The sequence below is a fragment of the Phascolarctos cinereus genome, unplaced genomic scaffold, assembly GCF_003287225.1.
Source record: "Phascolarctos cinereus isolate Bilbo 61053 unplaced genomic scaffold, phaCin_HiC Scaffold_726;HRSCAF=1367, whole genome shotgun sequence".
Taxonomy (NCBI): Eukaryota; Metazoa; Chordata; class Mammalia; order Diprotodontia; family Phascolarctidae; genus Phascolarctos; species Phascolarctos cinereus.
Window position 1 is genome coordinate 217,931,017 of NW_027556098.1, and position 19,314 is coordinate 217,950,330.

The window sequence follows — 19,314 nt, forward strand, 5'->3', positions numbered from 1 at the left end:
TCCAGATGGGGGAGGTGAGGAGGGGAGCACTGCACTCCTAACCCCAGCAGTGTGGAAGGGATAACTGTAAATATGAAACTGACTATAAATGCCATGGGAACTTAGAGAAGAGGAAGTGATTAGGGAAATAGTTTAGGGAAGCCCTTGTGAAAGAAGTATGACTTGAACTGAGCCTTTTGACATCTTTAATAGGATTTGGATAATAATAGGTTAGAACAGGGAGGATTTTTCTGGCCAAAGAAGTAATGTGAGCATATTTATATACAATTACCATTTTAGGTACACACAGTTTCACTGCTATATTCTCATCTCTGCTCAATTCACTCTGGTGAATAAATTGCTTGTCCTGTTATAAACAAACTTCCTTTTATTCACCACCTTTTCCTTCTGCTTCCTTGCCTTGAGTATATTGTTTTGTTGTTCAGTCGTTTCAGTCATGTCTGATTTTGTGTGAAGAGCTTTGCATGCCAAAGAGAGGGCTTCATATTGGAACTTGGGAGATAATAGAGAACCCATGGACTTTTTGAAGTAGGGTGTGACTTAGTCATATGTGTATTTTAGGAGATCACTTTGGTGGCCGTGTAGAAGATTGATTGGAGTGGGAGCAGACTTGAGGGTGAGACCAATTAGGAGGTTTTCTAATAATTTAATGGAGATAAAAGCTGTGTAAGCAGAGAAAAGGGGACTTATTAAAAGAGACTTGTTCTAAAAGGTAGAATTGATAAGATCTGGCAACTGATTGGATATATGGAGAGTGGGTGAGAGTCAGTGATTATGCTGAGGTTTTGAACTTGGTTGTCTAGAAGGATGATGGTACCCTTGACAATAGTAGGAAATTTTGGAAAAGGGATAGGTTTGAAGGAAAAGATAAGTTCTGTTGTGGACATGTTGAGTTTTGGTTGCCTATGGGTCATTGTGAGGAAAGGCCATGATATTTAACAAGTAAAAGATCATTTATGTCTTTGGAAAAATCACTTTCAGTTGAATGATAAAGATCAATGCAGTTGGCAAAGATTGAGGAATGAGAGGATGAGAAGTTGAAGTAAGGTGTGTAGAATGCCTGAGAAAGGAAAGAGAGATAGGATGATGGCTTGAGGGAATTGAAGGGTCTAGTGAAGGTTTTGTTTTGTTTTGAAAGATGGGAGGTAATGTTTGTAGGCAGCAGGGATGGAGCCAATAGATAAGCAGAGATTGAAGATTAGAAAGAAAGAGGATGATTGAGGTAGCAATCTGCTGGAGAAGATTGGAGGGGATAAAATCTAGAGTACAAGTGATACAGTGGATAGAGCTCTGGCCCTGAAGTATGGGAGACCTGAGTTTGAGCCATGCTTCTGATAGATACTAGTTGTATATTCAAAGATAAGTCATTTAATGTCTCAGTGACCCAACATAATTTTTAAGTTATAGAGGAATTGATGATCTGTAACAGTGAATGGAATTTCCATACCAGGAGCAGTTCACCCACGCTGATGAAATAAAAGTTTCAGTCCAACATTCTGCTTGCAGTCTACAAAACAATTGACACTTTTGGGTTCAAATCTGGACTCTGACACTAGCTGTGTGATCGGGGGCAAATCACTCATCTTCTGTTACCTCAGTTTCGTTATCAGTAACATGGAAATGATAATAGTACAGTTTTCATCATTCATGGTAGTTATGTTCTATAAAGTCACCTTGAACACTGAACTGACAAATATTGAACCATTGCTTCTAGGAGAAATACAGGGTTAGGTTCCTTTGAGCTCTGGTCACAACATTTACTTTGTCTCACATACAAATTAGCAATTTCCTCTTCCATTTTCTGGATATACTGTATTGTTGATTTGTTAACATTGAACTCACAGCCAATAGCACTACGTAATTCATTCTTGAATGAAGCTTATCTAATATATTTTCTCTGTAAGGTATATCACAGCCTTCTTACACTTAAAAACACCAGATAGCACTTAAGCACTGTTGCTTGAGGGCTATTTTGTACAGCAAAATCACCAACAAAAAAGCACCAAAAATGCAAAAATCATTGCACTAAATAGATCTGGAAAAGAAAACTTGTTTATGGTGTGAGAGCTGACACAAGAAGAGAGAACATCTTCTTGTTCAACCTCAGCTGGGAATATGTATTTTGGGTGACTCAAATTTCTTGCCGCTCTGGGCATGACATGAAAACTCTGCAAGTATTGATTTGGGATTTACAAATAAAGTTTAGGGAGTAGGTGAATTCACAAAAACAAAGTCTGCAAATTATGCATCTACCTCTTCTTGTAAGGATCAAATAAAATAATATTTGTAAAGCTATATATCAGTGTTAGCTATTATTGTGTAGAATGGCTGTCTTGGTGGGAATATGGGATACTTCTTTATTACAGACTAAAAGAGGAGCGTATAGGTGAATGATATCAAGAAGTTATAAGATGTAGACAAGGAAAAAAGAGGGAGCTTTCCACAGAGTCCTATCTTCTGACAAACAGTACACACTACTAGCTTCAAGTTTCAGAGTGGAAGGAAAGAGACAAATAACATGGAAGCTGGTTGGAGCAGAAGGGCCAAATTTAAGATCTTTGCAAAGTTGAAAGATTTTTCTGTGTTTGAAGACAGTGGCAGAGCTGGAGGAGCTAGCAGATATGCCAGAAGTAAAGCCCTCAGGAGTTAGGCATGAGATCAAGGACATAAGTGGAGCAGTTGTTCAGAAATTTAAGGGAATGAACATGAAAGTAACACTTGTGGAGAATTAGGGTAGATACAGGAGCTCAATCAGAATAACCTCCTCTTATTGAAGTAGAAGGTAGGAGTAAATTGAGTGGTTATGGGTGGAATGAAGTGCTTGAAAAGTCAAGAAGGCTCTGTAAAATAGCTAATCAATCCCACAAGCATTTATTAAATGTCTGTTATGTATAAGACATTGTGGATAAAGATAATGTGGGGAGTTGATAGGAAATTAGTATGAGAATAAAGCGCCTTCTTCAGATGTTAGTAAAAGAATAGGGATAAAAGAATTGCCAGATAGTAGCAAGGGCACATTTGAAGATAGACTGCAATAATTTGTTGTGAGCTAGATCTACAGGACAATACTTTATCTGTTTCTCCCACTTTTAATCACATCCTAGTGATTCTCAGAAAGTTTAATTAAAATTGTTTTTTAAAAAAAATTTCTACATCTTGTGTGATTTTTAAAATTGTATAATTTGATTCTTAAAATGACAGTTGAAGGCAGTTGAATGACATTTGAAGAACCTTTGGCTTCTCAAACATCTCCTCTTTCATTCTAACATTTGAGTACCTGTGTGCAGAGTCCTTTGTCAGGCACTGAGCTGGCTTTTTACAAGGTGTTGACATTAATACTTTAGGTATAATTAGGGAAAGAAGATCCACATAATTGAAACAGTCATAATGGAAGAGCAAGGCATTATGTGATTAAATACCCAAATAAGTGACATATAAAAGTGCTACGGTAATTCAGAAAAGTGGCATTTTTGTAATAGAAGGACAAGATGCCATTTTCTGAGGGTTGCTGTTGTATAACATCATTTTTAAGATTGGTGTGTATTTCATTTACTTGAGCCATTCATTTAATCAATGGCAAATCATAGCTAACTGGATATATTTTCCATAGGTGCAATGGATGAGCTTCACAGCTTAGATCCAAGAAGGCAAGAATTATTAGAAGCTCGATTTACAGGAGTTGTAAGTGGAAGCACTGGGAGCACGGGAAGTTGCAGTGTTGGAGCAAAGGTGAGTGTTGCTTTAATAAATACGCTTTTATTTATATTGAATCGTTTAAATATAGTTTGCAAAGGATCTCTTTATTTTGTAGCAAGAAGTTATGACCAACTGTTAATATATATGAGAATGATTTTGTGTCTGGCTTTATTATTACGCTTACTTTATATTTTCTTGTAACTTTTTTGAAAGCAAGGTCTCAATTCAAATATATAACAACAAGTATTAACTAATTTCTTGGAACAGTCTCTTTAATTTCATTTCAGTAAATATTAATGCACTCTGCTAGACATTGAAGGTATTCATAAATATGAAATAATCTTTGCTCTCAAGGAGTTAATATCCTTGAGATATTACTTTATTTTTTATGCTCATCTCCTGTGAAGCAACTTAGTGAAGCTTCCAGTGGATAAGGCTTGAAAATAGCATATTCATATGTAATTGAAATGTTCTTGGGATCAAGGTGCTTCTTTGCAGTGTGGAGCATTCTTAATGTTTCTTGGGTTTAGTGAATTCTCCTGTTTTCTTCTGTGCTATTACATATAGCTACTATCTCAGTTTGCTTTTGTTCCTTTCCTACTTTTAGTCAGTTTAATCAGTCAGTAATTATTGAGTATGATTTGTGTAGAGGTGTGCTGTGCTAGATTTTAGGCATAAAGATAATATTAAAGTGAAGGACCCTTCTCAAAGAATGTATTTGGGAAGACACACTCAATATATATGAAACACAGGAAAAAAATTAAATGTTAAACTGCAGTTGAGACTTATATTTTTAGAAAAGGGACAAACCACTCTAGGCTTCATGGAGATAGTGGGACTTGAACCTGATCTTAGAGAATGGGTATGATCTTGAGAAGTAGAGGTTAGAAAGGAAGATATTTAGAGCAGGGTTAATACCATATATAAAAATGGGAAGCAAGAAGGAACATGGTATATCCTTGGGAAGAGTGATTGGCAAAATGAGATCATGCATGGATAAGGGGCTCATCTCTAAATGAGATGAGGAAACTGAGGCAAACAGGGTCACACAGCTACTGTCTGGTGCCAGATTTGAAGTCAGGAAGATGAGTCTTCCTGCCTCCAGGCCTAGCATTCTATCCATCTAGCTACCCACCCTCCAACCCCCCCCCCAAAATTAATTCAGCACCTCTAATATATGTGTAATATTGCTCTGAGTATATACAAAGTTAAGATAAGATGTTGATCTCTCTGCTCATGGAGCTTATAGAATTCCATCAAGAGATAGGACTTTCCAAGATAATTTGAATACATAAATGCAGTATGATAGTGTGTAACAAGATCAAAGCATATTATTTTTCACTTAATTTTTTTTGTGTTTTTTTTGTCTGTGTTTTCTTTTATAACATGACACAATTTGGAAATATGTTTTGCATGATTGTGCATATTTACCCTGTATTAAATTGTTTACCATCTGCGGGGGGGAAGAGGGGGAGAATTTGGAACTCCCAAGTTTAAAAAAAAATGAATATTTAAAATTGTTTTTACATGTAATTGGGAAAAAATAAAATATTTTTGAAGTTAAAAAAAATGATGGTATCAAGAACCCAGGGGCACCTCCATACCACAGTGAGGCATTGGAGGAGGATTTTGGGAGAGAACTGCATCAGAAACGAAATGAAACATAACAACATTATCCCACCCTTGTATACAGTTTCATGGTTTATTGACATTTGCCATACTCTCTAAAATATCATAATGCAGATGGAGAAAGTGCAGAGCAGAGAAACTAAAATCATCGGGGAGGTGGAGGTGCATTTGAGCACAGATTAAAAAGATCACAGCTATTGTATCTATAGATATAGGCTAAGGGGTCATAACAGAACTTTGCAAAATTGTCAAGAAAATAGACAAGCTTAACTTGGCTGTCTGAATTCTGAATTATAAGAATTAGATGTCATCCCTTGACTCTTTCAAGTAAAAAGGTATTGCTTTATTCATCAACTGGTTCACTTATGGAACTTTTATTAAAAAGCTTGATTATCAAATCTTTTTTTTTTCTCCTTCAGCATCATTTTAAGGATGCCAGACCACGTAAATCAGTATTGAATGAGCAAGAATATTCCAGTGGTGAGGGGTTTCAAAGATACATATAGTTTAAAGAATATTGTCATTTATCTAGTTTACTTCCTTAGCTTAGTCCCCTGTCCCATCCTTTTATCTACCAGGCTTCTTGCACTAGGCAAGCAACAGATAATCTCCCTCCCCTGACAAAAAGCATAAATGGAAGAGGTGTCTAAAAGTGAGGTTATTTTTCTACATGAGCACAGATTGAATTGCTTTAGATTCAGTTTGACTTTCACTTACTCTTCTTACCCCTTGTGTCCCCTCAATCGCTAGGAAAGAAGGTCCTTTTTGATTCTCAGGATGAGCTACCCTGACTCAGGGTTGAAATTATATTAGCTTTAAAAATCTATTCCACCTTACTGTTTTCTTGTCTCCTTGATTGAAGTATGCATGTAATTTGTTCAACAGGTATTTGTTGAGTGTATTTTATAAATACTCTATTGTTTTGTTCAGCTTTCCAATCTTGTCTCTAGTAGCTGTTCTGGGGGGATCTGACCCTTGTCTTTGATCTTAACTCGTGCTTTCTGCTTTAACCTGAGGTCCTGGAATCTGCTAACGTTATATACTTTTTTTGAAACCTTCTTTTCTGGACTGTATCTTGGGGTTCATCTGCTTCTTTAATCTTTACAAATAACTGAATCATGACTGAAAATAATTTCCATTTCCTTCTGTTCTTCTTACAACCCAGCTCATGTGTTTATAATAGGAATTGACTATATCATCTTGTTACCTAAATAAAGCTTTTGGATTTAAAGCAACACTTGTAGACATTCTTTTAAGTTCTTTTTCAAAATACACTTTTTTACATTTTAAGTGAAATAATACCAGTTTGAGAATGAGACTGTTTTGTCATGTTTAATATGACGTTTTTAATGATTTTTATGACTTGTTTCTCTTTTCATTTCTATTCAGCAGTATGGTTCCTATTCCTTTGAAAAGGAAGAATAAAGTATTAATTATATAGTACTTGAAGATTTAGGTGAACAGAAGTTTTATTTTTAGTTTATTATTTGAATACTTATAGCCAAATTGAATGCATTTCCCTTATCACCATGCTTACCTATGATTAGACTTTCTTGCCTTTTTTTTTAACTAGTTTTTAGCTTAAAGTTTTTTTCTTATCTTTAACAGGCCTCAACAAATAATGAAAGTTCTAATCACAGTTTTGGAAGCTTGGGATCTCTAAGTGATAAGGAATCAGAGGTATGTAATTGTGTATAATTCTGTTAAAAACCTGTATCACCTTTGTTTTTCTTTTCATTAATTATGCTTGTCCTGAAGGTTAATACTGAAAAGTTCATTGAAATAAAATGTATTATAAAGAATAAAATTTATTCTTATCCACAGATTGTAGCAATATTGGCAGTTAAAAGAAATTATAATCTGCATAGCTGTGTAGGTGACCTTGAATATTGGCTATATAAAATGGTCCTGGTCTTGGAATTAGTAAGCTATTAGTCAGGAATAATTTTAGGATGTTAAGGTGATTTTTCAAATAACACTGAGTACATATCAACATTTCTTCTTTATATTTATTCTTAAACCTTCTTAGTTTCATCCCGAAGTATTTGTTTCTTGTGTGTGCATGCATGCATGCATGCTTTCCTTTGTGGGGCACCGATATTCCTCTTTTTTGATTTTACTGTTGGTGTTCATTCGTTTATATAATTAAAAATCTAAAGAATTTCTCTTCTTCTTTCCCTCATGAAAACATGTATTGAATAAGCATATATTTGGAGTTGGGGTACAGATCAATTTTGAGTATGCTGTACTTAATAGCATCTTTTAAAAAGCATTTGTGTTGGAAAGTCTTGAGGTATTCTTATATAGCTGATAATGCATTTTCAGTTCTGGTTGATTGATCCTTTGGAGTTTCTCCTCACTAGATGTTAAGGCAATCTGGCAGTCTTTCATTAAATAGTTAATACATTTCGTATTTTTCCCTTATCAGTGTAACTGCCTTCTGACTTTGATCTATTCCAATCTTTGTTTTTCTTGGGTTAGTGTAGCTATATTGTGTTGACATTGAGTATCAACAGGCTTTTCAGCACTCAGTATCTATAGATTTGGTATTAGCCTTTAGGGGAGAGAGAGTACTGAAAAAGCCATCTTCATGTTCTATGGCATTCATAAGCATCTGATCTTTTATTGCCTGGATCATTTTATGGAGTAATAAACAGGCATCCTCAAACTCCAAAGAAGTGTGGCATAGGGCTCTGACTCATCAGGCTTTCCCTTCCACAGAGACAACTGGCAGGCAGCTGAAAGGACACTGTACAAGTGAATGGGACATTATCTGCAGTAGGTTCCCTTGAGGTAAGCTTTAGCAGGCCCTCTTGAAACCAGTTACCACAGATTAGATTTTTATATTAATTTAGTATGAACTAGGGCCTCAGTTATTTTTAGGTTTAGGTTTAGCTGAAATAGAGTTTCTCAAAAGCTGTGGTTATGAAAGATAATTTCACTATCAGTTTCTAGAAGTTTGAGGCACTTCTTGATAATTCCATAGTATTAGATATATTTGGTAAATTCGTGTACCTCTCCTATTTTATAACCATTTGTTTGGTCAGGGCCAGTGAGGCATATTTTAGACATGGTATTTAATTTCTTTTCATTTAAACAGATGTTCCTATTTGATTTTATTGGGAAATATTGGTGAATAAAGATGTAAGTGATTTATAATACGGTCATCTTTTTTCCATGTTGTTTTGCAGGCTCCTTCTTGCTTCCAAATAGATGTAATAGATTTCAGCATTTAGGGCTCATTTAAGAGGAGTCAACTTTTATAAGAATGATTTTGTTCTCTTTAGAAGATTTCCAAGGATGATTTGAATTTAGTATGTACTTATAATGTAAAGTGTGGTTTCTTGGTTGGGCAGAGTGCCTTCTGCTACCTAATTTTGTTAGCACTTTTCAGGGTAAGTGATGCAACCCATTCTTTATGTGAAGCAGTTTTAGGATTATGGCAGTCCTAGTCCTAAAAACTTTCATCTGTACCTGATGAATCAGATAAACACTTGAATGAACTTCTTATTAATAGAGAAATTAGTGGAGAAATATTATGGAAATGACTGCTTTATGATAAATTTGTCCTAAGAGTTGATTAATTCATTTTTATTTCTTTTCTTATTAAAAAAAAAAGAATTGAAATTACCTAGAGAATAAACCCTCCCCCTTCCCAAAGCCTGCCACTCCCTTCTCCCCCCACCAAAAAAAAAAAGGTCAAAGACGTGTGCATATGCATGTATATACGCTATTCTTCTGGGGAAACTGGTTGAGTCATTCAAAGCCTTGTCTAAGGTGCTGCTTGATAGTAGGAGGAGCCTCTGGCCTATATTGACCAGAGCTCACACATCTGCCTGCTGATAGGTCTCTCTTCTTTTAGTCAGTCAATAAACAGTAATTAAGTATTTGTTACATACCAGGCACTGTGCTAAGCATTGGGGATAGAGAAAGAGGCAAAAGACAATCCTTGCCCTCAAGAAGCTCACATTCTAATGGGGGAGAGAAGAGGAAAACAGATATGCACAAATAAGATTTATATGAGGTAAATAGGAAGTAATGAACGGAGGAGAAGGAACTAGAATTAAGAGGGATTAGGAAAGACTTACTGTAAAAGATAGGATTTTATTTGGCATTTGATTAAGGTGAAGAAACCAGGAGGTGGAGATGAGGAGGGAGAGCATTCCAGATCCAAGTGTGGGACAGAGGCAGAGAAAATGCCCACAGCTGAGAGAGAGAGTGCTTTGTTCATGGAAGAGCAAGAAGGCCATTGTCACTGACTCAAAGAATATGTGAGGGGGAATAAGGTATAAGAAGACTAGAAAGATGGAGGTGGGGTGAGTTCTGAAGGGCTTTGAACATCAAAGGATTTTGTAGTTGATCCTGGAAGTGATAGGGACCACTGAAATTTATTACAGAGGGAAATGACATAGTTAGTCTTGTGTTTCAGGAAAATCACTTTGTTGGCTAAATAGAGAATGGATTGGAGTGGGGAGAGATTTGGGGTAGGCAGACCTACTAGCAGACTATTGCAATAGTCCATGCTTGAGTTGATGGGGGTCCTCACCATAGTGGTGGCAGTGTCAGAGGAAAAGAGGGCCATATGTGAGTGATATCAAAAAGGTGAAATCAACTGCTCTTGGCAACAGATTGGGTGTAGGGGAGTGGGGTAGAGAGTGAGTCAAGGATGGACTACCCTGAAAACCAACCTTGACAGTAAAAAGGAACATAGAAAATGAGGAGGGTTTACAGAGAAAGATAATGAGTTCCGTTTGTATGTGTTGTGTTTAAGCTCTCTACAGGACATCCAGTTTGATATGTCTGAAAGGATGCAAAACTGGAGGTCAGGAGGGAGGTTAGTATAGGATGTATAGATTTGAGAGTCATCAGCATAGAAATGATAATTAATCAGTGGGAGCTGATGAAATCAACCAGGTGAAGTAGAATAGGTTGAAAAGGGCCCAGGACAGAACCCTGAGTAATACCAATGATTAGGGAGTTTGAGCTAGATGAGAATTCAGTAAAGGAGACTGAGGAGCAGTCTTGGTAGGTAGGGGAGAACCAGGAGAGAGTGGTGTTCTGAAAACCTGGAGAGAAGAGAGTATCATGGAGAAGAGGGAAAGTGATCAAGACTGTTAGAGCCTGCAGAGAGGTCAGGAAGAATGAGAATTGAGAAAAGGACATTGGATTTGGCAATTAAAAGATGATTGGTAACTGTGGAGAGAACACTTTTAGTAGAGTGATGAGGTCAGAAGCTGGATTATAAGAGAGTGAGAGGAGAGAATGTAGAGGTACCTGTTGTAGATGGCCTTTTCAAGGAAGAAAACATTTTAAAAAATTTACTACCCTCTTTACTCTGTCTCCTTTAAATTGAACTATCCTCTAACTTTCTCCACCTTTGCCCCAAGACACTTAGATACTTCTGTTATCCAATGTTTTTTGTGTGATTTAGGGTTAGCATTTAATAATTTTAGTACCCGAAAGTCTTCTTATCAGATGCCCTATAACATATCACTATGCCTTTTAGGGGCAGCTAGGTGGTGCAATGGATAGAATGCTGGGCCTGGAATCAGGAGGATCTGAGTTCAAATCCTGTTCAGACACTTACTAGCTGTGTGGCAAGTTACTTAACTTTGTTTGCCTCTGTTTCCTGATCTGTCAAATGAGCTGGAGAAGAAAATGGCAAACTACTCCAGTATCATTGCCAAGAAAACCTCAAATGGAGTCACAAAAAGTTGGACATGACTGACCAACAACAATGCCTTTTATATTATTTCTACTACTAGTTGTGAATTTTTTTTTTTTACAAAAGAGTATTAATGGAATGCATCCTCTTCATTAATAGTGGTATCAGAGTATACAGGTGGACAGTCTCAAACTTAATTGAGTTATGTTTCTAAAATTTTAAATTTATTTATGATTTGGAATCTTTTTTGTTAGAGTGAGTTGGTTTTCAGGGTAGTCCATAAGAGCCTATTTAATTATGTGGCTAAAACAATAATACTAGTTTCAAGTTCTGTGACATAGGAGCTTGGGGTCTATTTGTTGTAAGTAATAGGAAGACAAGAGTGTCCTCCCCTTTGGGTGGGGTCAGGATTGGCTCCCAGCAAGATTTGGAATGCTGGGTGGTGCGGTGGATAGTACAGCATGCCTGTTGTCAGGAAAACCTGAGTTCAAATCTAACCTCAGATACTTACTAGCTGTGTGACCCTGGGCAAGTCACTTAATTTTATTTGCTTTGGTTTCTTCATCTGTCAAATAAGCTGGAGAAGGAAATGTCAAACCACTCCAGTATCTTTGCAAAGAAAACCCCAAATGGGATCATGAAGAGTTGGACAAGACTGAAACAACTCAACAACAACAATAACAATGAGATTTTGAATAAATGAAGTTCCCTTTATAACCTTTTTACCTCCTTTTTTGTATTCTTCTTACTTCCTGTGCTTTACAATGACTACCAGTATTCTCATGTCCCAAATCCCTATGTATCCTGATACCACAATGTTCTCTGTTACCAGATTGCCTCCTCCTTTTCCTTTTTTATCCCTCTACTCCCCAGATCTCTTATTCTTTCAGTGTAGGTCACTTCAGCCATATACTATAAATGTAACTTGTTATTTAATGTTTGATATGTAAATGAGCGATAGGCCTTAATTCAGTTTCTCCCCTTTCTGGACTTATTTGAAGTTTAAAAGAAGCTTCCCATCAAGCACAATAGATCTTTTAAGTATAGGTTATATTTATTTACATTAGAAATGAACTATAGAAACATTTTTCTGTATTTGCACATATATATGTCATGTATAAAGGATCTTGGTTTAGTCAATATAGTATAATTATATATTACATAGGCATATATTTACAAAATGTGTATACATCCATCTATTCTACAAATTTATCTTTAGCTCTCACCTTCATTTTTTCTCAAGAACTGTCTTTGCAATCTTATTCAAATTTGGGCAGTCTTTCCTTTCTCTGTGTTAAATATCAAGTTATCCATACATATAGTTCTCTTAATATTGGGTAAATAGGCTAGATATACTGCATAATGATTATCACCATGGTGTAGGAGAGGTGCTAAAACACGTGGCCACTGGGCTGCATGTGAGCAACAATATTCCTGAGTATGGCACAAACCAGATTAAATTGTAGTAGGGAAATATTTAGCTAACAAATAATGCAATAAACCATTGATAATATTACATTTAAAAACTAAGTCAATATGTAGCCTGCTGGGATCTCTATGGATGATTTAGTGGTCCTTGTTTCTGTTTTAGTTTGATACCATTGGACTCTGTAGAAGTAAGGAAATTTGATAATTTGATTTTCAGAAGATTGATCTAGTTCATTTTTAACACTTTTAAAATATTTGACTTTGTAATTGTAACTTTGTAACTCTGTAGCTGTAAAGTCATTCTTAGATGTTTCACAATGGTAAGAGAGGTGATCCTGGATTCTTAAAGGCTACATACCACTGGATTGTATCCCTGGAAGACTCTACCAAGCTGGCTGTCCAAGGACTAGACTAAATACAGAAAAGAGAACCAAAGTGACTGTAGGATGATTTTGGAGGGGCCACAGTCACTCCTTGACAACTAAGTTAGAGATTGTGATGAGTATTGGTGGGGATATCAATATCTACAAAATCATAGATCTTTGAAGTATAAGAGTTTTGGAGTAGTATGATTATAGTGAAATAGAACTTAAATCTGAATTTGAATACATTCATCACAGTGGTTCATTTTTAACTATTTAATAAAGGTTGTGTTATGAGGACCTTTGTAGGTCCTTATTTTAATCAAACCTAAATTAAATCAATGTGATCTCTCTTTGTGACCTTTTATTACTGATAATTCATATGTATAAATTATTTTCAAATCTTAGTGCTTTGTGTCATTTTAAGAAGGTGGAAAAAAGTTCATATTTTTATTTCTACTTTTCAAAAGACCAAGGAAAAATAAATGACAGAGTTTAATAAGCTAAGTTCTAAGAGGTCATTATTTCAGTTTCCAGTACTGATAGCTTTTTAGAGTTAATTTTACAGGGTTTTATGAAATCTTTTTGAGTAGTATGCTTAGGAATAAAATGTATAAAAAAGAATTGTCTCTTTGAGATGGTAATTTGATTCATTTTGAGTAGGATAGTAGTAATCTTTCCTGTAGTTTGTGTTTTTCCACAGTTTATTTCAACCTGTGTCAATCTTTCCTAACTTTTGATATCTACTTTTTCCTATGTCCTTGAATAAGTGATAGTCAATAGCAGCTTTGGATGTGTGTAGTTAATTTGCCATTTTTTTTCTTCTCTGAACATATTGATATGTCCAAGTTCCATCATATTTAAATCTGTTTAGGCTTTCAGATTGCCATATGACCTCAACCAATGTCATCATCATACTTAAAAAGCGTATTCTTCTTCATTTATTTTAATTATTAATAAAAGAATTTTTAACCTGATAATGAACCTGGTGAAACCTACTTTATATGCATCTCTTGCTATTTATTATATAGAAACAAATCAGAAGCTTTAGTTAGGCTGTCTTATGCTTTGTTTTCTTGGTCTTAGCTTTTTTCTTTTTCTTTTCTTTAAATTTATTTATTTATTTTTAGGTTTAAACATTCACTTCCATAAGATTTTGAGTTCCACGTTTTCTGCCCATCTCTTCCCTTCCTCCACTCAAAAACAGCATGCAATTTGATATAGGCTCTACATAAATATTTATATTTAACCTATTTTCATATTAGTCATGTTGTAAAGAAGAATTAGAACCCATGAGAAAGAAGAAAAACACAAAAAAAGAAAAAAGAGAGAGCAATAGTATGCTTCAATCTGCATTCAAACTCTATAGAGTTCTTTCTCTGGATGTGGATAGCATTTTCCAGCATGAGACTTTTGGAGATGTCTTAGATCCTTGCGTTGCTGAGAAAAGCTAAGTCTATCTAAGTTAGTCGTTGCACAATGTGGCTGTTACTATGTACAATGTTCTCCTGGTTCTGCTCACTTCACTAAGCCTCAGTCCATACAAGCCTTTCCAGATTTTTCTAAAGTCTGCCTGCTCATCATTTCTTGTGGAACAATAGTATTCCATTACATTCATATACTACAACTTGTTTCAACTGATGGCATCCCTTCAATTTCCAATTCTTTGCCACCACAGAAAGAGCTGCTATAGATATTTTTGTACATGTGAATCCTTTTCCCATTTTTATTATCTCTTTGGGTTACAACTGGTCTTAGCTTTTTTCTAAAAGAAAATAGAGCATATATTCTGTAGGAAAATATACTTTTAATACATATCCTGTTAAATTTGGTTCTTATAATCCCTGAACTATTTTGTTAGTGTTGATAATAATGCTAATACAATCCTGGTTATGATTTTAAAAAAAAGAAAACTTATAATAAAAGCCTTGAATTATATTATTCTGTCTACCACTTCATTTCCTATAATAAAAAAGTTATACTTTATTTGTTAGGTATTTTCCACTATCATTAATTTATATAAAAAGAGAAGTATATTAACACTTCATTAATTCAGTATTACTGTTTTAGAATTCACAATAATTCAGATGATAGTGTATGAGGAAATAAGTTTACACTTATTCTGTCAGATATCAGAATGCCTGACAGTTACTTTAAGTGAAGTGTGAACAAAGGATAGAGGAGCAAAAGAGAGAAGTGTCTTAGAAAAATTTTAAGTCCTTCTTTATTGTGGAAATGATTTGTCTAAGGGTTTAGAAACCTCCAATTTGTCCTGTATATATCTCATATGTTCGTATTGTTTACATTTGGTTTCCCTCATTAGAATGTGATATCCTTGAGAGTACCAATTTTTGTCTTTGTATTCTCTAGCACTTAGCTGGTGCCTGGCACTTGGTTTAAGTGCTTAATAAATACTTATTGGCAGGCTGTGTTGTAATCCTGCTTCTGTTACTGTGTGACCATTGGCAAGCTATCTAACCTTTCTCAGCTTCACTTTCCTTACTTTCTTAAACACCCCTACCGTCCCATGCTCAAATAGGAAGAGGACTGAACCACATGAACTCTAGTGTCCCTTGAAACTCTAAAATTATATTGTTCTCTGTTTTGATTTAACAAATGAGCTATGAATATACTGACTAAAGTTTGTCATATTCTTTAATGGGAAGTTATGCTAATCAACTCATAATGTAAACAAGATTTTAGGAGAAATGTTAAACTTTTAAGTAATGGATAATTTTTGAAACAGCATTTTAGCTGTATCTATTGGATGTGAGTAATTAATATACTAATACTAAATTATTCTTATTTACTAAAGGAGAAAAGATAAATTTAGCTGAACTTGAGGCTATTACATTGGAAGATTTTTTTAAAATTTTATTAATTTATTTTGATTTATCAGCAATCACTTCCTTATGCTTTTGAGTTGAAATTTTTTCTCCCCCTTCCTCCCCCCCACCTTCCCCAAGACGGCACACAGTCTGATATAGGCTTTACATTTACATACCCATGAAACATATTTTCACATTAGTGAAGTTGTAAGTAATAATTAAAACCAATAGGAGGAACCATCAGAAAGATGAAACAAAACTCAACAGAAGGTAAAAATAATTGATAGCGATTCAACTTCCATAGTTCTTTCTTTGGATGTGGACAGCATTTTCCATCCCGAGGCCTCTGGAGATGTCTTAGATCCTTGTAATGCTGAGAAGGGTTCAGTTTAACAATATTAGTCATTGCATGACGTGGCTGTTATTGTGTACAGATTCCTTTTGGTTCTGCTCACTTCATTCAGCATCAAACCATGTAAGTCTTTCCAGGTTTTTCTGAAGTCAGCCCGTTCATCATTTCTTACAGCACAATAGTATTCTATTACATTCATATACCACAACTTGCTTAGCCATTCCCCAATTGATGGGCATCCTCTCAATTTCCAATTCCTTGCCACCACAAAAAGAGCTGCTATGAATGTTTTTGTACATGTGGGTCCTTTTCCCATTTGCTTGATCTTTTTGGGATGTAGCCCTAGAAGTGATATTGCTGGATCAAAGGGTATGCACATTTTTGTAGCCGTTTGGGCATAGTCATTGGAAGATTTTTTAAGTAAGGAGTGGAAGAACTGTCTTGTAGATTTTTAAAATTTTTGTCCATGTCACTGGCCAAGAGATTAAATCACAATTTGCGCCTATTGTTGCAAAAATGGTAATGTTAATTTAGGCATGCTTAGCAACAGAATGCTAATAGGCTTCAAAATCTTTTTCTTCTTCTATGGAGGTGTATAGCTGCTCCGGTCTTTCTCTTGGTATCTTTGTTTACTGCTCTCCTTTGTTCCCTCCCCTGTTTCTACTCTATCTTTCTCTCTTACATTTGCCATGATATGTAACTTAAATAAATATATTCTGTGTCACTTGTATTTAGTGAGCAGATTTTTTTTTTGTTCTTGGTATTAAAAGCAGATAGTCAAAGATTTAGAGTTCATCTGGTCCAGCCTTCTCATTTTCCAGATGAAACTGAAGTACAGAGAGATTAAGATATTTGCTTAAGGTCAAACAGGTAAGTAGGTGTAGAACTAGGATTGAAACTGAGGTCTTCTCACTCAAAATCCACTGCTCTTTCCATTGCATTGTGATATCTCCCAGAAAAAGGAAACATTTTGTTTTTCAAAACAAAGCTGCAAGACCTTAATTAGGTTGTTTTTTAATCTGGGTAAGTACTTTTCCATTTAGAATTTTTTAAAAAGATACTTAAATTAAAAACAGCACTTGCCATGTATCTAATGCTGTGGTCACTATGGGACACCAAAGAAATTACCCAACCACATAGCTACCAAAGTGATATTCCTTTTTAAAAAATTCTTTCTTATAATTACAAACTTAGCAAATAGGATCATTTCTATACATGATGAAAAATAGAATATTACATATGAAACCTTTAGTTTCTATTATACATAGCTTGGTTTATTTTTTTAAAGTATATAGTAATTTTAACATGGTAGTTTCCAAACTTTCCTGCTTATCTTCTGCTAATTTTTTAGATGTTTCATTGCTGCTGCCTTTTTTTTAAATCCTCATTTCATGCCCCTCCCTCCATAAAAGCCCTCCATTTTAACAAGCATAGTCCAACAAAACAAATATGCACATTGAGCATGTCTGAAAATGTGTGTCTCATCTTGTACCTCTAGTCCATCACCTCTCTGTTAAAAGGTGGGGTAAATGATTCGTAGTTAGTTTTCTGTAGTCATTGTTGGTCATTGCATTGATCAGAGTTCTGAAATCTTTCAAAGCTGTTTTTCTTTACAATGTTATATTACTTTAAATTCTCTCACTTTACATCAGTTCATACAAGTCTTCCCAGGTTTCTCTGAAACTGTTCCTTTTGTCATTTCATATATCACATTTATATCCCATAATTTGTTAGCCACTCCCCAATTAATGAGTGCGCTCTTGATTTCCAGTTCTTTATTACAGCAATGTGCTACTATAAATTTTTTTTTGGAAGTGTGAGTCCTTTCTCTTTTTCTTTGTTCTCTTTGGAGTATTCCCTAGTAGGGTTGTCTCTGGTTCAAAGGGTATAAACACTTTAGTGACTTTCTGGGAATAGTTCCAAATTGCTTTCCAGGATAGCTTGACTGTATCCTTTGACCATTTATCTATTGGGGAATGACTCTTGTTCTTTTATGTTTGAATGGGTCCCCTGTATGACTTGCATATTAAACCTTTATCAGCATTTTCTGCAAAAAATTTTTCCTTCTAATTTTAACTGCACTGATTTTATTTGTGCTAATACTTTTCACTTTTATACAATCAAAATTGTCCATTTTTGTCTCCTGTGATCCTTTCTATCCCTTGTTTGGTCAAGAATTCTCCTATTAAGTGATATTCTTAAGACAGAGATATGCCCATTTCATTTTCTTACTCAATAAACTCTAGGGGTTCCCTTTACTTTGAAGATCAAATACAGGTGCCTCTGTTTAGTATTTAACTTAGTATGGTACAGTGGAAAAGAATTGTGGAGGTAGAGGACTTGGCTTTAAATTTTACCCCATTTATTACCTGTATGACCTTTTGCTAGTCCCGTAATGTCCCTCAGGTTCAATTTTCTCAGCTCTAAAATAAAGACTTGTGAGGTCACTGTGAGCTCTACATGCATGGTACTGTGATCCAGCCTCATGAGATTTATTATGCATTACTCCTTCACACATTCTGTAGTCCAGCCCACTCGTCCTTATTGTTGCTGTGCCTTTGTACTCTCTGTCTCCCATGTCTGAAGTTTACTTCTTCATTGCTGCATCTTAGAATTCATAGCTTCCAAGCTCAGCTCAATCATCATCCTCTCTATGTGAGGCTTTACCTGATTTTCCTCCCTCCCAACTGTTACTATTTCCCACTCAAAGTAACCTTATGTTTACCTTGTCTGAATTTTATGTATACTTACATGTATAGTCTCCCTGGCCTCCCCAACCCAAAGAAAGTAAACTCCTTTAGCACCATGCCTGGTACTTAGTAGCACTTAAAAGCTTTTTGATGGATTGAGAAGTTTACAGCCAAGCTCATAACTACATCACAGCATTGAGTATATCAAGTGCTTCCTTAAACATTTGCACTTTTATCACTAGATAAGAGATTTCACATTTTAACATTAACTAATGTTAAGCTAAGAAGATATTTGTTACTCTATAAATTCATTTATGGTTTCATTTTCTTTATGTGATTTTGAGAAATATTATGTAAGAGGCTCTGAAAACTTAGGGGAGATACAGAGATGTCTTAAAAAATACAAGGTTAAGAATTCTGTAATGACAAGAAAACAAAAATATAAGTGATAAGGAGTGTAAACTGTAAACTGACAGTCTTTTAAAATTACAAGAGTCTTGTTTTATTATAGTCAAATGATGATTTAATAAAACTTTGAGACTGAAAATTTATAGGCAAATAAATTTTATCCATCTAAGTTTTTTGTCCTTTTGATCTAAATATATTTTGTGATTTTCTTCCAAAAAACAAAAGCATACAAAAGTATCTCGGGCAATCTTGTATA

The 19,314-nt window shown here is 35.1% G+C and overlaps 1 protein-coding gene across 2 annotated transcripts in view; it reads left to right on the top strand.

Annotated features, from left to right (window-relative positions):
• Window positions 1-19,314, top strand: part of TLK1 (tousled like kinase 1) — a 160,264-nt gene that overhangs the window by 53,508 nt on the left and 87,442 nt on the right. For both annotated transcript variants that reach the window (XM_078146975.1, XM_020990947.2), the window contains exons 2-3: window positions 3,611-3,729; window positions 6,934-7,005. In XM_078146975.1, coding sequence (XP_078003101.1) covers window positions 3,616-3,729; window positions 6,934-7,005 — 186 coding nt within the window. In that variant the 5' untranslated portion in view covers window positions 3,611-3,615. The remainder of the gene's footprint in view (window positions 1-3,610; window positions 3,730-6,933; window positions 7,006-19,314) is intronic.